Source organism: Pelecanus crispus, chromosome 1, assembly GCF_030463565.1.
Source record: "Pelecanus crispus isolate bPelCri1 chromosome 1, bPelCri1.pri, whole genome shotgun sequence".
Classification (NCBI taxonomy): domain Eukaryota; kingdom Metazoa; phylum Chordata; class Aves; order Pelecaniformes; family Pelecanidae; genus Pelecanus; species Pelecanus crispus.
In genome coordinates this window covers 35,699,194-35,717,428 of record NC_134643.1, presented here as the reverse complement: position 1 = coordinate 35,717,428, position 18,235 = coordinate 35,699,194, and the positions used below count along the sequence as shown (strand labels likewise).

Here is an 18,235-nt window from a genome sequence, read left to right as displayed (position 1 = left end):
CGGCCCCCCGTCCCGCGCCAGGCTGCCGGGAAGCCGCGCCGGAGCTGGCGCCGGGGGCGGCGCCGACGGCTGGGAGCGGGGAGGAAGCCCCCTGGGCGAGGCCGTGCGCGGTGCGGCGGCCGCGCCGCTCATGCGGCACCGGGCAGGCGGGAGCAGCTCTGGGGCAGGGACGCTCGTGGCAACACGGCGGCCTCCCGCACCCCCCGCCGCTGTGAGACGCGATCGCCCCCAGCGTAAACACGGGGGAGCTGCTCGGCCCGACGACCCCCAGCTGGGCACACACCGGCGACCGGCTCCCACCCCCCCGCCGTGCCCCGTCCCCTCCCCGCAGGCCGGGCCGGGGCGGGCGGGGCCGCGGCGGGGGCGGTGCAGCGGCGGGCGGGCGCCGCCCCCCTGCCAGGATGACGCGGCCGCGTTCCTGCCTGAAGAGCGGCGGCACCCCGGGGGGGCCGCCAGAGCGGGAGCGGCGCCGGCGCGGGAATTTCTTTCCCTTTTACACCGCTGGCCTTTTAAAGTGATTTATTTTTTTTTTTTCCTACCTTTATTTATTCAGGGTTCTGTTTTCGCTGACGTTTTACAGTTCAGGGTTTTTTCCCCCTGCAAGAAGCAGCAGCCGGAGAGAGGAGCGTTTCCCCGTTTCCCCGGCTGCGGGAGGAATCCTCGCTCGCAGGCTCCTGCGGAGAAGGTACGGCGCGGCGGCGGGGGCCGCCGGGAGGAACGGGGCGAGTTTTCGGGAGCGGCGCGGCCGGCCGGCCCTTGGCGCCTTTGTCTGGCGGCGGCCCCCCGGCTGGCTGCCGAGCCCCCCGCCGGGCTCTGCCCGCAGGCGCGGCGGCGCGCAGGGACGCGCCGCTGCTGCTGCATCCCAGAAAGATGGAAAAACCCCGAGCGACTGCGGCGCGGCGCGGTCCCGTGACCCGTTTGCATTTTTCCATTGAAAACGCCGGGATGCCCGGTGTGACCGGCGGGGCGGGCAGAAGGGGGTGGGGGGGGGGGGGGAGGTAAACACGGGGGCGGCCGCTGTGACAATCGCCCGCCGGTGTTGCATCAGTCTCCGCTATCGGGGGGCGGGGTGCTGCGAGCGCGGCGTGGCCGCCCCGGGCCGGTGCCGCGCCCCGCCGCACCGCGGCGCTCACCTTTGTCCGCCCCTCTCGCGCGCCCCCCCCGCCCGGCGCGCGCCGCTCCCCCACCCCCCCCCCCACCCCCCCCCCGCGCGCCTGGTACTTTTCCACTCGGCGGGCGGGGGCTGCCGAGGCGCGGGCGCGCGCCGGCCACGTCACGGGCCGCGGCGCCCGCTGCGGCAACTGACGTCCCCTCCCACCTCCGCAGGCGCGGCGAGCCCCAGCGCCAAGGACAAAAGAGCGGCCGGCGACCCCCGGCACCGCCGCCATGAGCAGCGCCGAGATGGGCAAGTTCGGCGTCTCCCCCGAGGAGGACAGCAGCAGCTACAGCTCCAACAGCAACGACTTCAGCTACCCCTACCCCACCAAGCCGGCCGCCATGAAGAGGTGAGGGGCGGGCGGCCGCGGCCCGCTTCAGCCCTGAGAACGCCGCCGCGGGTTGACCGGCGCTGCGGCAGCAGGGGGAGGCCCGCCGGCGGGCAGCGCTCCCCGCCCCGGGCAGAAGGGCCGGTGGGGTGGGTCCTTCTGGGTCCTTCCGTCCGTCTTCTCCCTTCCCTTTGGAAGTGGTTCGGGAATGCTGAACGGGAATCGAGCTTGCATACTCGGGTTGCCCGTGATTGTCGCTAACGATGCCGTGTTGCTTACAGCCACTACGTGGATATGGATCCAGAAAATCAAAATTTCTTGCTCGACTCCAATCTGGGAAAGAAGAAATATGAAACTCAGTATGTAAGTACATAGCAGTTTAAAAAAATCGGGGAAGAAAAAAAAAGCTTTCTTGCCAAATTGATGTTTGTTTTAATTCTGAAATGCGTAATAACTTTCTATTAATTATTACCTATCTCCCTTTTCTCAGCATCCGGGTACTACTTCCTTTGGAATGTCAGTATTTAATCTGAGCAATGCTATTGTGGGTAGTGGCATCCTTGGTCTTTCTTATGCCATGGCTAACACTGGAATTGCTCTTTTTGTGTAAGTATCTTTTGGTTCATCAAAAAAAAATCTGCTGTGTAATTAATAATGGAAAAATACTTGATGTAAGAATATGACCTTTACGAAATACCCAGTCATTGCTGTAGGTGCAGAATTGCATTTTAGGCTTTATGGCTTGTTTTAAATTAAGATACATCCAGAAGGACTTGCAAAAATTAAACAGATTCCTTGCAAGTTCTGCAGCCCGCAAAACATCTTACAGTGAATTTTCCTTTATTTAGCTGTAGTTTCTCAATGAATAACTGATGGACTTCTCTTGAAAGTTCCGCTATCCAAGCGGAGGAGAGAGGTGCTACTTAACAGACTCCAGTCTGTATTAGCTTTTTCCTTCAGACTTCACTGATGGAAATTAATGACAACAGAAACTTGTCAATTAGTGGAAGTCATAATTGCACAAAAAGTACAGGATCAGGCTGTAGAGTTAGAAGAAAAATGTAGGCAGAAGAGGATTATTTTATTCGTTTCTTGCAAGTCTGTCCGTGTCTACTCTTAAAAATGTCTGTGGCCCAGTCCTACCGATCAGGAACGTGGTCTTCTTTTCCTCAGCTGACACGGTTGTGCCTATAGAGATACGATGCACTTACACCAATAAAGACATCCTTTTTATTGCTATGTTTTTACTCAGTTCAGGGAACTGGTTTCAGCTACACCTATAGAAATTGCAAGGGAAGGGTGTGGAATAACCAGCATATCTTTATTGGTATGTCTAGTGGCAAAAGCTTTCAGATATAAGACAAGGCTATAGTAATGTAATTGGAAATGGCATGAGGAAACAATTAAGTGCAGTGCTTCTGAATGTCTTGGGGAAGTACATTTTTCACATATTGGAGGCAGTACAGCTCATACAACATGTAATATTAGTGACTGAATGCAAATGGGAATCCGTGGATGTGTTTAAAGGAACTTTTGTATTTTTATCCTGGAAATAGATAAATGTGCTGAATGTTCAAGAGCAAGCGAAGAGTAACGTTTAGTTCGAAATTTGCCTTACTCTGCTGCCAGGTTTCCAGAAAGCTGTAGGTTAGATTTACTTCCAGATACTTTACAGGATATCAGGGTGGTGGTCAGATTTCCTGAGGAAACTACCAATGTGTAAAGTTTTGATCTAAAGGATTTTATTTTACATGTATGGTGACTTGTTAATTTTTTGCTAAGACTTCCACTTACTTAGATGGTGCTAAACTGAATGAACAACTTAGCAGCATGAATTCAGAAGAGATAGATACTTCATCTCCCTACACATCAGTTTCATGTTCTAAAGGTGTTCTGCAGCACATATAAGACGATCAGCATAATGCACACTAGAACATCTCTGAGGAGAGAAAAAAAAAAGAATTTAAGGTTAGATATTTGAATGGATTTGCATATAATGGGGGTCCTTTTTTTCTGAAGAAAAAAATGTTCAGAGCTGTCAATTTAACAATTGTGTGCTGAGGTCGTTTAGTTACATCTAATTTCCAGGTACTGGATTCAGATCTATTTGCGTTAGTACTGATTCAAAGACAAGCCAGCTTGTTACCTTTCAAAACTTATTGTGGTTTGTATAGTTCCAAGGCAGGAAAGCAGTCAATCACTGATGGTGCTGAGGATTTATGATGACGCTGAGGGCATTACGCCCGTCCTTTAATAACTAGGTTACAGATTCAGATCCAGATGCAGTTGATCAAGGCAGTAAATTCTTCGAAGACTGTGTGGAGTCACTTGTGTCAGTGCTGTGACTTGTCATTTGTGTCAGCACTAAATAAATGAATGATATGGTCTGGAAGCCAGAAACTGAGCGAGCTTTGAGATGAATTTGTTGACTGATCTTGTCAACACTGTAAGCACCCATTTGAGGTTAGGACTGAGGGGTCCAGGATCTGTGCCATCTTAATGAAACACATCTCACTGCGCTGTTTCTAGTTGATGGCTGAATTACATCCTAGTTAATCTCTACCTGTCAGAAATACAGAGGTTTATTTGTGTGGATGTGTTGGTGCTGAATTGGCACAGTAATACAAGTTTCTTGGATTCCTTGTGCATACTTTTGAAGCTTTTCTCAGATGTTCTTGTTTCCAGTTCTTTGTGCTGCGTTTACTAATTTTGCCAGGGTTAAAAATGACACAAAGGGAAATACAAAGAGTACTCTGGGAACTCTAAATGGAGCTTGCCATTTTCTTGAGCAGATGTGCTGATTCTTACGTTTCCTGTAAAGCAGAATGCTCGTATTGGTATAAGAAAGGCCAGGGTTTTTTTGAATGTATTGTAATTTTCCACTGTGTTCTTCAGCAGCTGAGAGGTCCCCCCTAGTGTGCCACTCCAGGAAGTGCATTTGTGGGAGAGATGTGTTGTTGAGAGATCCGAATTTTAGATGTTGCAAATGTGCTTCTGGAAATAATGTAAATTACGTGTAAAAGCTGTGGGGAAGATAAACAAGCCACTAGTGATTCCTATGTAAGCACACATGAAAAGTAACTTTTGAGCAAAGAAAGGTTTTGGGTGGGTTTTTTTTTTAATGACAATAAATATGTATTTCCATTTGAAGACACGGCGCTCTACATCTGAATTTTCAGTCAGTTCTTCAAGGCTTCTGCAGTTTCATCTTTACATAAAAAAGACATAATGCAGGTTTAAGCTGAAAAGCTGATTTGTTTAAGACCAAGAGATAATCTTCACTTTAGCTACAGTTAGTCACAGCTCAATGTTTAATGGATTCATGACACACTGTTGAACAAGGATAGGAAGACAGGAGAAATACAGTTTCTTACAATAATACAAAACCATTCCCTTTGATACTTTGTTATTTATATCAAATGTAGCCAGTTACAATGGCCTGACAGTTGCCGGTGCTTATGCCACTTTACACTGAATGTAAGTGTTGTTTAATCCTACGCTAGGATTTCTCTGTATGCCAGTGAAATGCACTTTAGTATAAAACCCTTTCTAAACTAGGCATTGATTGGGTTTTCGGAATGCTTTTAGCTGGCCTTAGAATCTACAGGGTTTTCCCAGATAATATTTAATAATATTAATTTTTACATTTGATCTGCCTTTATTTAATAAGGTTACAGTAAGTCATTTATGGCTATTAAAAACTTGCATGTTTTTCTCCCCTCAGGATACTCCTGCTGTTTGTCTCAATATTTTCTTTGTATTCAGTGCATCTCCTTTTGAAGACTGCCAATGAAGGAGGTATGGCAAATTACTATTTTACAAACATGTTATTTGTTTCATATGGTATCTTTGTGAAACACACCCTTCCAATGGATTATTCTGTCTTCTTTTAGGATCCTTATTGTATGAACAGTTGGGAATGAAGGCATTTGGTATGGCTGGAAAACTTGCTGCTTCTGGATCAATTACAATGCAGAACATTGGAGGTGAGGACAAGATCTTAAAATGTCTGTACTGTCAATAGTAATTGTTCCCTAATTATTCTTGGAGACTTTTTTTTCACACAACATGTGTTCATTAACTGCTTGTGTTCAAGTGAAGTTATGAAACATGTTATGTGATTCTTGCATCTTGTGGCATATTCTATATTTGTAATGATCTATGATGTTATTCACCTACAGCTATGTCAAGCTACCTCTTCATAGTGAAATATGAGTTACCATTGGTCATCAAGACATTTTTGAACATCGAAGAGACCGCAGGGTAGGTGTTAGAACTCCTCATCAGAGAAACTATTAGGAGAAACAAATACGGAGACTGTATATATTTTTATACGAAGACCACGTTCGGTACACCATAGGGTAGCTTCTTACTCAGACAGAGATACAGTAAGTTTGCCCTTCCCCTGAGTGCTCCACTTCATTTAGATCCAGCCTGTCCTGGGAAAAGGGTAGAAAAATACAGGTATTGCATCATATTACAGAAAGCTGTTCTCTAAAGAACATCAGGTAAGTGTTAGTGTATGTACCAGTCAGTACATACTCTTGATAAGGAAAGGTAAATGTGGTTACGGTTGGTGGGTGGGGTGGGTTTTTTTTTTTTTCTTACTGCATTCCAACTGATTTGGACTGATTATTTTGTTTTTCTAGTGTTAATATTGTGGGAAGTGATAAAATACAAGACTAAGGTGCAGTTATATAACGAATGTTTTGAGGAACAGTTCTCAAAAAGACATGGGGGCTAAACATTGAACTAAGACAGAGTTTACATGCCCAAGACTGAAAAAAGTGGATGCATTGTCATTTAGCCCTGGAGACACCTTGACTCCATAGTGGCTTTAAAAATGGGTGCCTTGGGTAGGGTTCATTTCATCTAAGCATATTGTCTGAAAGTTAGATTGGAGCTCATTGTTACTCTGGTCTTTGTATCATCAGCGGAGAAAAGTGATCCTCTGTAGTGGTCAGTTCAGTGCACCTGGCTTAGATACCTGTTTTGGGCATCTCCAGAGAGCAATTTGTCGTATCACTCTGTATCAAGAGGGTGTGTAAAAACAGCTATCTAAAACAAGATACCTGACTTCAGATGGATAGAGTTAAGTGCTATAAATCTCACTCTTCAGAGTTGTACTTCTGTGCCTTGTCCTGAAGTGTCCCAGTCTTGAGAGGGCTGAGCAGCTCAAGACTCCAACTTACACCTAAGCCTGAGTTCAGAAGGTAGGCATTTTTCTGCCTGTGTTCCCCAAGGGGTTCAAGCTATTTGGTGGTGTTCATACAGCTTGCTGATAGATATTGTCATGACAACAGTGCTAGCCATCTTTTTTTTTTTTTTTTTTTTTTTTTTTAAATGTACTCAAAGAATGCACCCACCATATTTACTTAATAGTGTAATGTTTACAAATTCTGTCCTGGGAAGGTTCATTTCCCTCCTTTGGCTGAGTTCAAGTCCTTATTTTCTGCTTCTTAAGAAAGTCCTTGGAGCAGCCAGTGCTTATGAGGGGGCTTGGAGGCAAGTATTTTTAACTGTCCCATCTTCAGAGAAGAATTCAAAATTGGTTGCGGTTCAAAAGGGAAAGTTAAAGTCTGTGAATCTCACTGGATACAGCTGCTGCTCTGCAAATCTGGCAGGCAAAATTTAGCAATTGAGATTTGTATCTTCAGTGTTTTCTTGTTGGCTGGTACTAAGTAGCTGTACACTGATTTAAAGTAAATCTTTTCTCAGTGCTCTGGCAACTGCGGACCCCATTTAACTGACTCTCTCCATGCATTGCTTAGGGGAGTCTGGGTGGCTACCATTGGCATGGATTCCACTCTGACAGCCTGGTGCCTAAAATGTAAGCACTTACCTGTTTAAATGTCCCAAAATAATGCTTACTGTAGAAGAAAATGTTTTGGAATTCTGAGAGAATATTACAAATACTAGCTGTATTATTGAAATTTGCTTAGCAATTTTTAAAATACTCAGCTGTGTTTTAAAGCTGTGCAATCCCATTCTTTACTCTTGAGCACAGAAAAACTTTTTTAAGTCCTTGGTCTGGAAGTCAGGATGGCCTTCATGTGGTGCATGCACAATAACAGTGCACGTTCTTATGACTGTATCAAATGCAAGGAATCTCTGTGCTGTGTTTTCTTCTAAATTTACCACAAGACTACTCAATTTTGAAAAAAGGGAACAAAAGGTACATGACACTGATGTCCTACACATCTGAACTTTCTAAGATACATTTTTACATTTAGTTGTTCCAGATGAAACTGGAGAAAGAGATGACCAAACTGTTTCTGCATTTACTACATAAATCCAGAGCGAGTCTGTTAAAAGTTATTCCATATTTCCACTAGTATATGTAGGCTTATAATTCAGCAATTGAGTTTGAACGCATACATTTCCAAATGGGTCATCAATTTTTCTTTGTTTACCTAAATAGTAGGCAATCTGTTTTAAAATAAATACTGTTAGCTGATACCATAACAGGATATAAATATTTGGGAATAAATGCTTGGTGTTACTTGAATTGCTTAAAGCATATAGGATGTTCCTGTAGGACAGATGAAGAAAGCAGTTACCCTGCCACAATTAAATACTCAAGGTTTTTTTATTAGTTCAGTGAAATTGCATTATATTTATATAGATCTAACTTTGTTTTTCTGTGTTTCAAAGGAAGACAGTAATCTCCTAACACTCCAAAACGTTTTGTCAAAAAAGAGCCACTGCTTCTTGCAGAATAAATGGCAAAAATGATCTGAAGGAAAAAAATCTTCTGAGGTTCTTACCGTAGTTTCCCTACTGAAGGGGACTAAACGTGCCTCCAAGAGACTCCCAGTGCTTGTTGGAGTTTTCTCAGCCAGTGGGCTTGAGCTACTGCCTTAACTCCAGCCCTCACCTGTTTTTCTTTAACTCCCGCAAGTTACCCAACAGAATTTTATTTCCATTAAAAGTGGATCACCACCCTGCTGGGGCCCTGCAATATTCTAATACATCTGGAGAGTTGGGAACCAACACTTACGGAAATTGCTATTTTTCAGTGGTTGATCCCAGTTGACTTCTTTTCTGACCAGTCATTCACTCTCCTGTCTTCTGACTTTCAGATTCATATTAATTTTAGAAAAGGACGCTAAAGGAAAGGCACAATGCAGGTTTGGGGTGAGATAAGAAGGTATTGTAGGGCTTTAGGTCCATATAGTAAGTTGAATGCTAGTCCTTTGTGACATCAGGTACTACAGGTTTTTTAGAAGCCATGTGTTGTAGCAGAAGATAAGAGTGAAGAACAAACTGCAAATGTTGTAATTTTTAGATCTTCAATTATTTACAAATACTATCTTTTTTTCTACAGAGAATGGTACCTTAATGGTGACTATTTAGTGGTGCTGGTGTCTGTCATCCTCATTCTCCCCCTGTCCTTGCTGAAAAATTTAGGTAAGCAGTAGAGTACAATCAAAATAAAAATGCATTGAAAATACTGTGGGGAAATGGGTTCATACGATGTTTGAGTCTTGAAGTATTATGTGAACTAACAGCTGTCTCAAACTTGTCTCTTGGGACTCATCAGTGTTTAGGTAATTGCTGTCAGTCTGCTTAAAAAAATAAAGTGAGGGAAAAAAAATCAAGACAAGTATCTTGAGTTACAGATGTGTTTGTGAAAAATGAAAGGACAGCAGATAGGGTAGCTTTAGAACGAGGCTCAACAGTAACTTTCTGTTTGTGTTCTTATCACAAAGTTTGACCTATTTTGGTCAGTAGTGAAATAGTATAATATTGTTACTAGCTAATACTGTGATTAGCTATGCTATAACAGTCTCAAAAGAATAGGGATGCTAGCCCTGGACAGTTAAATTATCTTTACAATGTAAATAGAAGGCACCTTTTTCATTTTAGATCCCAAGCAGTAGCAGAATATTCATACCAGATGCTTTATCTGAAATTGCTGTAATTCACTGATACATGCGAATAATTAAGTTAACACACTGTTTATTCAGAGAATTCTGTAGTGGAACCTTATAACTGAGAGTCTCAATGTGAATTACTTTCTCAAGTTACTACTTTCTTCAAATTAAGTAAATCATTAAAAACAGAAGGGAAAAGGCTAAGTTACAGCATAGTGCATTCTATTAGCATTAATCCTATATCATTCTTACTATATAATAATTCACATGGTTGTTTGTGTGGGGGTTTTGGGGGGGGGGGGGGGGGTTGTAAGTTTAATATTATAGACTCACTGTATGTACAGACCCTAATACGTCTTTGAGAACTTTCCGATCCGGGTTGAGATTAGCAGAAAGTCAATGAATAATTAAGTTCTGTGTAACACTAAGAAAATGGCAATCTAAAGAGATCACTGACAGAATATATTTTGTCATAAAGTTATGACTTGAATGGTGTTTCTGTTTATTATACCTTAGAACTTTTTTTTTTGTCTTTCTTGAACACAGGATATTTGGGCTATACCAGTGGCTTTTCCTTACTTTGCATGGTCTTCTTTCTGATTGTTGTAAGTATAATCTTGTAGACTTCCAGTGCTTGTAAAACTGCATTTCGAAGGGAAATTAGACACAGTTTTTGAAAAGTTTCACGTATTGCATTACTCAAAGTAACAATAAATACATGGCTTTATTTCTAGGTAATTTGGAAGATGTTTCAGATTCCTTGTCCTATGGACAGTGACATGGCGAACATGACAATAAATGTGACGCTGGTACCTTTGGTACATAAAAACCTAACAAGTGATGATGTGTGCAAGCCAAAATATTTCATCTTCAATTCACAGGTAACTGACTAAAAATCAGTCTCTCAGTTGAAAATAACTGAGAGAGACTAAATACATAGCAGATAAATGAGGTCATTTTTTCTTTCAAGTAATTGCCCAGTTGTAAACTTGGGATTTGGTACAACTTTCTGTTCCAGTAGAGTTATGCACTGTTTACCTCCTGTGGACTGGGTGTTTCCACACTCCAAATACACAGAAATTAGAGGAGCTTGAGGTGCCTGCCTGAGATGAGTGGTAATCAATGCATCTCTCATTCTTCAGTACAGCATTTCTCAAGCTTTCTCACGTTAGTAAAGCATTTTAAAAAGTAGATTGCAGAAGAAGATGAAGTAAATAGTAAAAGCATGTGAATGGGAAATGTATGCCAGGGTTTGGAATAGACTTCAAGTTCCCAGTCATGAAGTCTTGACTCTCATGACTGCTCCCAGTTACAGTGGTGAATCTCCACACCTGGGGAAGAAGTGTGTGTATAGCCAACACCAAGATCAGGCTATAATGGCTTAAGCCTGTGAGATGCAGAACATAATTCCGAATGCAAATACATTCAGCTCCGCATGGACTTGAGTGAGATTTGAGAGTATTTGTTACCTCACGGTCTGGGTTTAAGAAAATATGAACCTGTTGTTTTAATTTTTGCCAAAGCTTCAGTTGTAAAGAATAGGTAGTCTTTATCGAAAACTAAATTGATGCCTGAGTCAAAACTGAAAAACCTACTGATGAATTTTTTTAAAACTAAATTTCTGATGGCTGATAAGATACTTAAGAAAGATACTTCTTTTTTTTCCAGACTGTCTATGCTGTCCCAATCCTAACATTTTCTTTTGTCTGCCATCCTGCAATTCTTCCTATCTATGAAGAACTGAAAAGGTAAATGTTCGATATGTGTCTATAATTTCACTTAACAAACAAAAGTAGTATAAAACAGTATGTTCTCATTGCTAATAATGTTTCTTTTTCTTACAGCCGAAGCCGTAAAAGAATGATGAATGTGTCCTATGTATCTTTTTTTGCCATGTTCCTCATGTATTTATTGGCTGCTCTCTTTGGATACCTGACATTTTATGGTGAGTATTGCCTTCTCTGCTCTCTTTCAAATTAATTATGTTCTGCAAAACCACTGTATTATCTTTAAGTGAGAGCAAGCAAGCATTTACTATGGGTTCTAAATATACACTGTTTGTTGGGGGGGGGGGGGGGGGTGGGGTTAATACTTTTATAAGTGCACACACAAAAAGAGATCAGTAGTAGAATTAGGCCCAAGGCACAGGATTAAAATTGGATTAAAACAGATTCAGTGCCTTCAAGTTATCCCTGTGTAAAATGGAGATGTGCTTACAGGAGCTGTTGAGGCTTTCAGTTCATACTGCTGTAACTGTAAAATGCGCTTAGGATTTAGAGCAGAAGCAGTTGTTTGGGAACTACATCTAATGTCAACTACATCTAATTAAAATACTGTTTTCTTTATAGGAAGGGTCGAACCAGAACTGCTCCATACTTACTCTGCTTATCTGGGTGCTGATGTTCTTCTTCTTATTGTGCGTCTTGCTGTACTTATGGCTGTAACCCTTACTGTACCTGTAGTTATTTTCCCAGTAAGTAATTTATTTTTTTAATCTTGCTACCATTTTTTTATCACCTGCCCTGCTGCAGTCATTTACTGATTTGGCAGCTCCCATTTACAGAATTTGTCTCTTAACTGGAAAAGGAAATTTACTCTAATAAGCTTGATGAAATATCTCTATACTGATAATTCAAATAAATAATTAGGCAAAATTTACAAAGCAGTAGATACAAATATATTCAGTTATATTGTTTTCCTGGTATTGTTTAATTGGAGGAGTGGAACAGATTGCCCCTTTATAAAACTACTTGCACTATTGAATTATCAGCTTACAAAAGTCAGTGAGTTGTAAGTACATTGTGAATATGAATTCTGGCCATTTAGGTATATATTGTTGAGCAGCATCCTTAGATGTTACAAAAACCCCTGGGATTTATTTTTGTTAAAGACAGATGTTTTTCCTTGTGTTTTTTCTGCACTGGCTGTGCTTTGAAAATCTAAATCACTGAAAAGAGAAACAGACCAGAAACACAGAGCTGCCTCTCAAGTGCAGGAAGTAGATATTTTAAAAAAAAAAATTACTTTCATGTCTTTCAATTTTTATTAAAATCTGAAGTGTTCAGGAAAATGATGTTAGAATACTTTCAGAAGGAAGGTCTTATTCAGGTAACAGTCCCTGACTTCCACAATGAAGACTAAACTGTCTTTTTTTTTTTTTTTTTTTTTTCCCCCCCCCCCCCCGCCCCTCTTCAAAAGATCCGTAGTTCCATTACCCAGCTGTTGTGGGCAGGGAAGGAATTTAGATGGTGTCGCCACTGTTGCATTACAGTTGCTCTTCTGGTGTTTACCAACGTGCTTGTTATCTTTGTGCCTACAATCCGAGACATCTTTGGATTCATTGGTAAGCATTTTCACATCAGTTCAAGTAGTCTTTCAAATCTCCAGAAATGCAGTTCCGATCTAATTAAATTATATTTACCTGTTTATGAATATTTATTTCTATGCTTTTTAAATACAGGCGCATCTGCGGCTGCTATGCTGATCTTTATACTTCCTTCTGCCTTCTATATCAAGTTAGTGAAGAAGGAACCAATGAAGTCAGTGCAAAAGATTGGGGTATGTATAGACAAAGATTTAATAGTTATACTTGCTTACTAATTCAGAGCAAGAACTTTAGTTTCCTTTGTCACAATTTAAGAATTTTGAAGTCCTGGTGAAGGCAGTCAGTGAATTGGCATTTAATGTTATCTTAGTTAACACGTGGGAGTTGTGTAGGTACTCAGACCTGAGGAGAGAGCCGTCACAAGGCTCAGTTCACTTCACTGACTTCTCTCACCCCTCAATCCCAACAATAGTTGGGTCATTCTGTTGCTGATGAGAACCAGATGTCAACAGATTACCCTTAAGAGCTATGCTGAAAAAGTCTTGTTCTCCTTTAAATTTTCTTTCAAGACTTATTTACATAATATGCCGCTTAAAGCTGACCTCCACCTATCATTTGGGTCATCCTGACTGACCTTGGTGCTCTTAATGGTCTTAGACATACTGACTCAGAATCAAATCTTAGACATACTGAGTCAGTATCAAGTCAGCGCAGTGGCACAGCCTGACTGGTATCAGCAGCTACATTAATTTCCCTCAGTTGAGGTTGAGGTTTGCTATACTGGAAATAAATGTACTTCTTTTATTTGAAAAAGGACCCCAAGTATGAGGAAGATACATAGCTCCTTACTGATTACTGTGATCTCGTCTTTTTTACTTTATCCTCCATGAGCAATGGCATTTGTGCCATAAATGGGCACAACTTCATGGGTATAATAGCAGAAACTGAAATACTTTTTATGTTTTCTTCTTTTAGGCCGCGTTCTTCTTCCTAAGTGGTATAGTTGTGATGACTGGGTGTATGACACTGATTATTCTAGACTGGACCCAGAATGTTCGATCTGATGGCCAGTAACTGTCCTGGTTTAATCTCTAATACTCCACTTCAAATGCCAGTGTTCACTCAGATACCTACTGAGAACGAAAATGAGCTATTCAGCTTCCTTTAAAATGCAGATTCTTTGTTGATGGTTCTTCTGATTGTAGAATACCCGAACTCTGTCTTTTATTCTGCATGATGGAAGTGGATATTAACATCAAACCACGAGTGTCTGGCTGAAGGAAGTGACAACTTTATTCCATTCCAGAGAATGGACAGAACTCTCTGTAGACTTTTATCAAGCCATGTTTGGCTTTCGTCATTGTTACTCGGATATTTTGTTATTTTACTTGAATGTGCCTAACGGAACCAATTGATGTGAGAAATAACTCTTTAATTTACAGCAGAGTGTTTAAATAACCGATGAGAGAGAGAGAAACACTATTATTTTTTGTACCAAAAAATTCTTATGGACCTCAAAAGCACTATTTTGACTTTAAGAAACATTTTTCTAAAAAGAATGAAAGAATAACATAGAAGAGCTCATAAAAAATACCTAATCAGTGTCCTAAATTAAATCTAGTTTGCCTTTCTGTAGAGGCATGATTAGAAGAAATGTTATTTTAAAAAACTACTTCTAATGACCAAAACAGAAAATTAACCAATTCAAGTCAAAATTCTCTGATTATAAATGCTTCCCATTAAATTCACTTAGCTTAATGTAGAGTGAAAATAATCCTGAAAATAATTTGTCAGCTTACTTAAATAACTACAGTTACCTTAGTTCCCAAAAATGGTGTGGAAACCCAAATTTTCAAGCTTTAAAAAAACCACCCTGTAGGATGGATACGTTTGAGAAAAACGTAGCTAATCTAGAAATTGTAAAGATGGTGTTGACATTTCCCTTCTTGAGGTACTCAATAGTGCAATTGAGTAAAACAGGGTTTGGGGTTTTTTGCTTTTTTGGTTTATTGGTCTTTGTTGTTGTTGTTGTAGATAGAAACTGAATGGCAGTGGAGCATATCATGCCATTAACATTAAACTCCCTCCTGGAGTTCTGTCTATTAATAAGGTCCATTGTCAGTTGTAGCAATGTTTGTTGGGGTTTTTTTCTGTCCAATCTTATCTTGAAACACTCTGTAGGAAAACAAAAACATCCTAGTGTAGTTTACTAGTTGTATAATATTCAAAAAGTGTACAGTATTTCTCAAATTGCTCATCCCTTCTTGGATTTTTGAATTACTTGACTATTCTGTTTCGGAGTCAAATGCACAAAATAACTGCACCAGTATTTCATGCTTGGTACAAACTCTCTTCGCATACACAACTGGGATTCCTCTTCCAATTTATACTGTATAGTAGTATTAAGGATAACCTCATAGACTGGATAGTCATCTCATACTTGTTTGCTTCAGAAATAGGCAAGTTTCTTACGAGCCCTAGCTAGCTAGCTGATGAAACAGGTGCTGTATCGTTGTGATTAGCTGTTTTGTTTCTAGTGCATGTTTACTCTTTCATTCTTATCCCAGGTTGAAGAGAAGTAACACTTGTATAACAGCATACTTGGCTTGTAAGAGGTTCTCAACACAACAATATTGGGTACAAAAGCCTAGATAGATTATTAATGAAATAATCATGGCAATGTGGTCAGCTGTCTTCATCTGACATGATGCTTTATATTTACAAAGTTCAGCTTTGTCGTCATGTCAGAGGGAACAAGTAAGGGCCTGTAATCCATTGACTAAACAGTGCCTGAGACTTTCTTGCTCTTGTAGAATTCATCGGGAACAAATCTAAATGGTAGCCACTGTTTGGCAGATAATGTCAATCTCTGCCCAGCCACTTAAAGTGTATGAAAAAAATTGCAGGTATTTTGTATTGATACTTCTGCATGACTGTAAGTACTGGTCACTAAGTCTGTAGTGTAAAACTGTAATGAGAAGTTAGATTCCTCTAGTGTTGTTTGTATTATTAGTTCGGTGATACTCAACTGGCAAGTAACAATCCTGGAGTCGGCACTGACCAACGCTCCTTAGGTACTTCTCTGCCTCAGTTACTGTACATCCATGGCTAACTATCCTGTGTTACCTGATCTCCACAGAAGTGCCGAGCGTGTGCCTCCTTTGTACTTTGGCAGCTTTTCTCCTTCCTCTCTGCAAACGTAGAAAGGTGGGAGAGGATAAAAATGTTGTCTACCTTTGAGCAATTTGTAGCACATAAGGGATGAAAGCGCTTCCCTTGCCAGCATTTAAAAAAAAGAAAGGAAGGAAGTGAGAAATAGCTTCCTTTCTCTCAGTAACCACAGAAGAGGAAGGAGGTGTAAATGAGGAGTTGCTACACAGTCCTTCTCAGCAGCCAGAGAGGAGGAAGATTTTTGTGATGACACCTTGTAATGTATCTTAATGTCACTTAATCCTCTGAATGTAGCAATCTCCAGATTTTACGTTGTGTGTTACATTATTTGATGACTGGCTCTCCACCTGCAACAGTTGAGTTCCACTTGGCTGGGTTGATTTCCAACATGTGATTTATTTAATTGTATTATTTTTTTTCAAACCTGTCTGCTTAAAGTTACCGACGTTACAAACCACCTAAAAGAGCAGCTTCAGTATTAAACCACTGTTTTGTCACCTCAGTTAGACATTACTGTCTTCCATGATATTTCAGTCATAAATGTAACATGTTATTTATAAGACATTAATCCATTAAAACTAAGCCTATTTTTCAATATTTATGGTAATCTATGTACATAATTGTATGTGTGTATATACTGTAACTATAATGTATATAATGTAGGTTTGAAATCCAGGATTTATGTATATATTTCTCTCTCATTACTGATTGTTACATCATTTCAAGGAGTTGTTCATGCTGTACATCTGTATAACAACTGTCAAAGAGTCTTTTACAACAAAATGTAATGCCTGCAAACATGGAAGAAGTGTGTTATGCCTAAGGTGTGTAAGAAAACACTAAAGTTGTATTTATTACAAATGTATATGTTGCAATAAACACAAGAGTCACTTGGGTCCATAAAAAGCATCATTCAGGTTCATGTCTGCTTTTACTCTATAATTTACCGTGGATGTTACAATTTCCTGAATGCAGCGACTTACCGGCTTTTACGATCTAACGTAGCTGTTAGGATGCCCGAATTTCGTGGCCTACGGTACATCCGTGTACATATGTAAATACCCACTGTATTGTTGGAGGCCAACAGTCTAGCTACAGTTGTTGGCAGGGAGTGCAACACAGTTTCAATGAAACATTGTATGTTTGTTTTAAGTGAAATAAATAGATAATCCTAAGCAATGTTGTGGTGTTTTTTGGGGGGGAGGGATTTGAAAGATTTTCTTTAAAGACAATACTAAAAGTGTATCTTTAATTTCATGCATGTTTAACTTATGAGCACTTTTCAGGAAGGGGGGGGGGGGGGGGAAATAGCACACAACTAAGTCCACAATTTATGAAACTACAAGAGTAAACAAGTCTGGACATTAAAGAAAAGGGGCAATTAAATTTTGCAAGGAGCATGTATTATGTAATTTTTTGCAGTACAGGCATATCTGCAGACAAGATTCAATGTGTTAGATCTTGTGTAAGTGTAATAAATGAGTGAGTCTTGCCAAAATCCTATGCCATTTTCCTGCAACTGAATCTCCAGAGGAAGGGTAACTGCTTCCATAAAAATTTTCAAAACTGGTGTATCTGTTTCACTTGTATTTTAGCAATTGGATACAAAGCAAGTGCAGCATATCAGTTCTTCGTTCTCCAGAAATCTGTATCAATTCATATGAATCTTTGTCATTCCCAAATATTAAGAATTGGGTGTGCAAGACAGTAGAGGTGTAGCTCAGTGTGTTGTGTGTCCAACAAAACACTATATGAAAGGAATATTAAAGAGCCATAGTTAAGTACCCTGAAATTAGGAAATGCCTCAATTAAGGTTGCTCTAATTACATGATCGCATAGTATTTTCTGCTGGAACCCCCACTGCGTAGCTATTCATTATTTTTTACCATGTTTTCTATGCGTTCACAGTGTTTATGTATTTGCTCAAAGTCCAAAGCCCATCCTGATGAGGGATGAGTGTCCTCATTTCTCTCTAGTTCTCATTTTAATGTCATCTTTGTGAAACACAAATGATTACGCATTTTCACAATGTTGCAGGCCTGTAAGAAGGTGTTAATCAGTCTACACACCTGGGGACCTGAAGTGTGGAGAGGCAGCACTGTGAAGCAGCCATGCATTTGAGTCTGCAATTTAATGTCCTGCCCTTGCTTATTTTGTATTTCAGCATTTGCTTACATGCATATGAAGCATAACTGCAAACAGGTCTCAAGTGATCATCGTTCTTGAAACAAGAACCCTAAGCACCAAGTTAGCCACTTGGAAACGGTGGTCATGCCTGGAAATGCTCATTCTCATAACTTGCCTACCATCACGCAGGAATTTCCTAGCAGTAGAGAAGCCCTTTCCCTAGAACACCGCTTGACTAGTTGAACATTTAA

The 18,235-nt window shown here is 40.8% G+C and overlaps 1 protein-coding gene across 2 annotated transcripts; it reads left to right on the top strand.

Annotated features, from left to right (window-relative positions):
- The first annotated feature begins 459 nt into the window (after positions 1-459).
- On the top strand, positions 460-17,040 carry SLC38A2 (solute carrier family 38 member 2). Of its 2 annotated transcripts, XM_075727979.1 has the most exons (16): positions 460-685; positions 1,327-1,505; positions 1,766-1,847; positions 1,975-2,090; positions 5,209-5,282; positions 5,378-5,470; positions 5,666-5,747; positions 8,812-8,894; positions 9,908-9,966; positions 10,096-10,242; positions 11,030-11,109; positions 11,206-11,306; positions 11,710-11,834; positions 12,560-12,704; positions 12,822-12,919; positions 13,662-17,040. In XM_075727979.1, exons 2-16 carry the CDS (start codon positions 1,387-1,389, stop codon positions 13,758-13,760), a joined length of 1,503 nt encoding a protein of 500 aa, XP_075584094.1. In that variant the 5' UTR covers positions 460-685; positions 1,327-1,386; the 3' UTR covers positions 13,761-17,040. The 2 variants fall into 2 exon arrangements, with proteins under 2 accessions (XP_075584094.1, XP_075584093.1); XM_075727978.1 differs by having other exon boundaries at positions 12,560-12,919.
- Positions 17,041-18,235: the final 1,195 nt, after the last annotated feature.

What these genes read in the sequence shown, in the direction of transcription:
- SLC38A2 (XM_075727978.1), top strand. Translation starts at nt 1,387, where the DNA reads ATGAGCAGCGCCGAGATGGGCAAGTTCGGCGTCTCCCCCGAGGAGGAC. An exon ending in AAGCCGGCCGCCATGAAGAG is followed by an intron (nt 1,506 to 1,765) that starts GTGAGGGGCGGG and finishes TGTTGCTTACAG; the next exon opens with CCACTACGTGGATATGGATC. An exon ending in ATTTCATCTTCAATTCACAG is followed by an intron (nt 10,243 to 11,029) that starts GTAACTGACTAA and finishes TTTTTTTTCCAG; the next exon opens with ACTGTCTATGCTGTCCCAAT.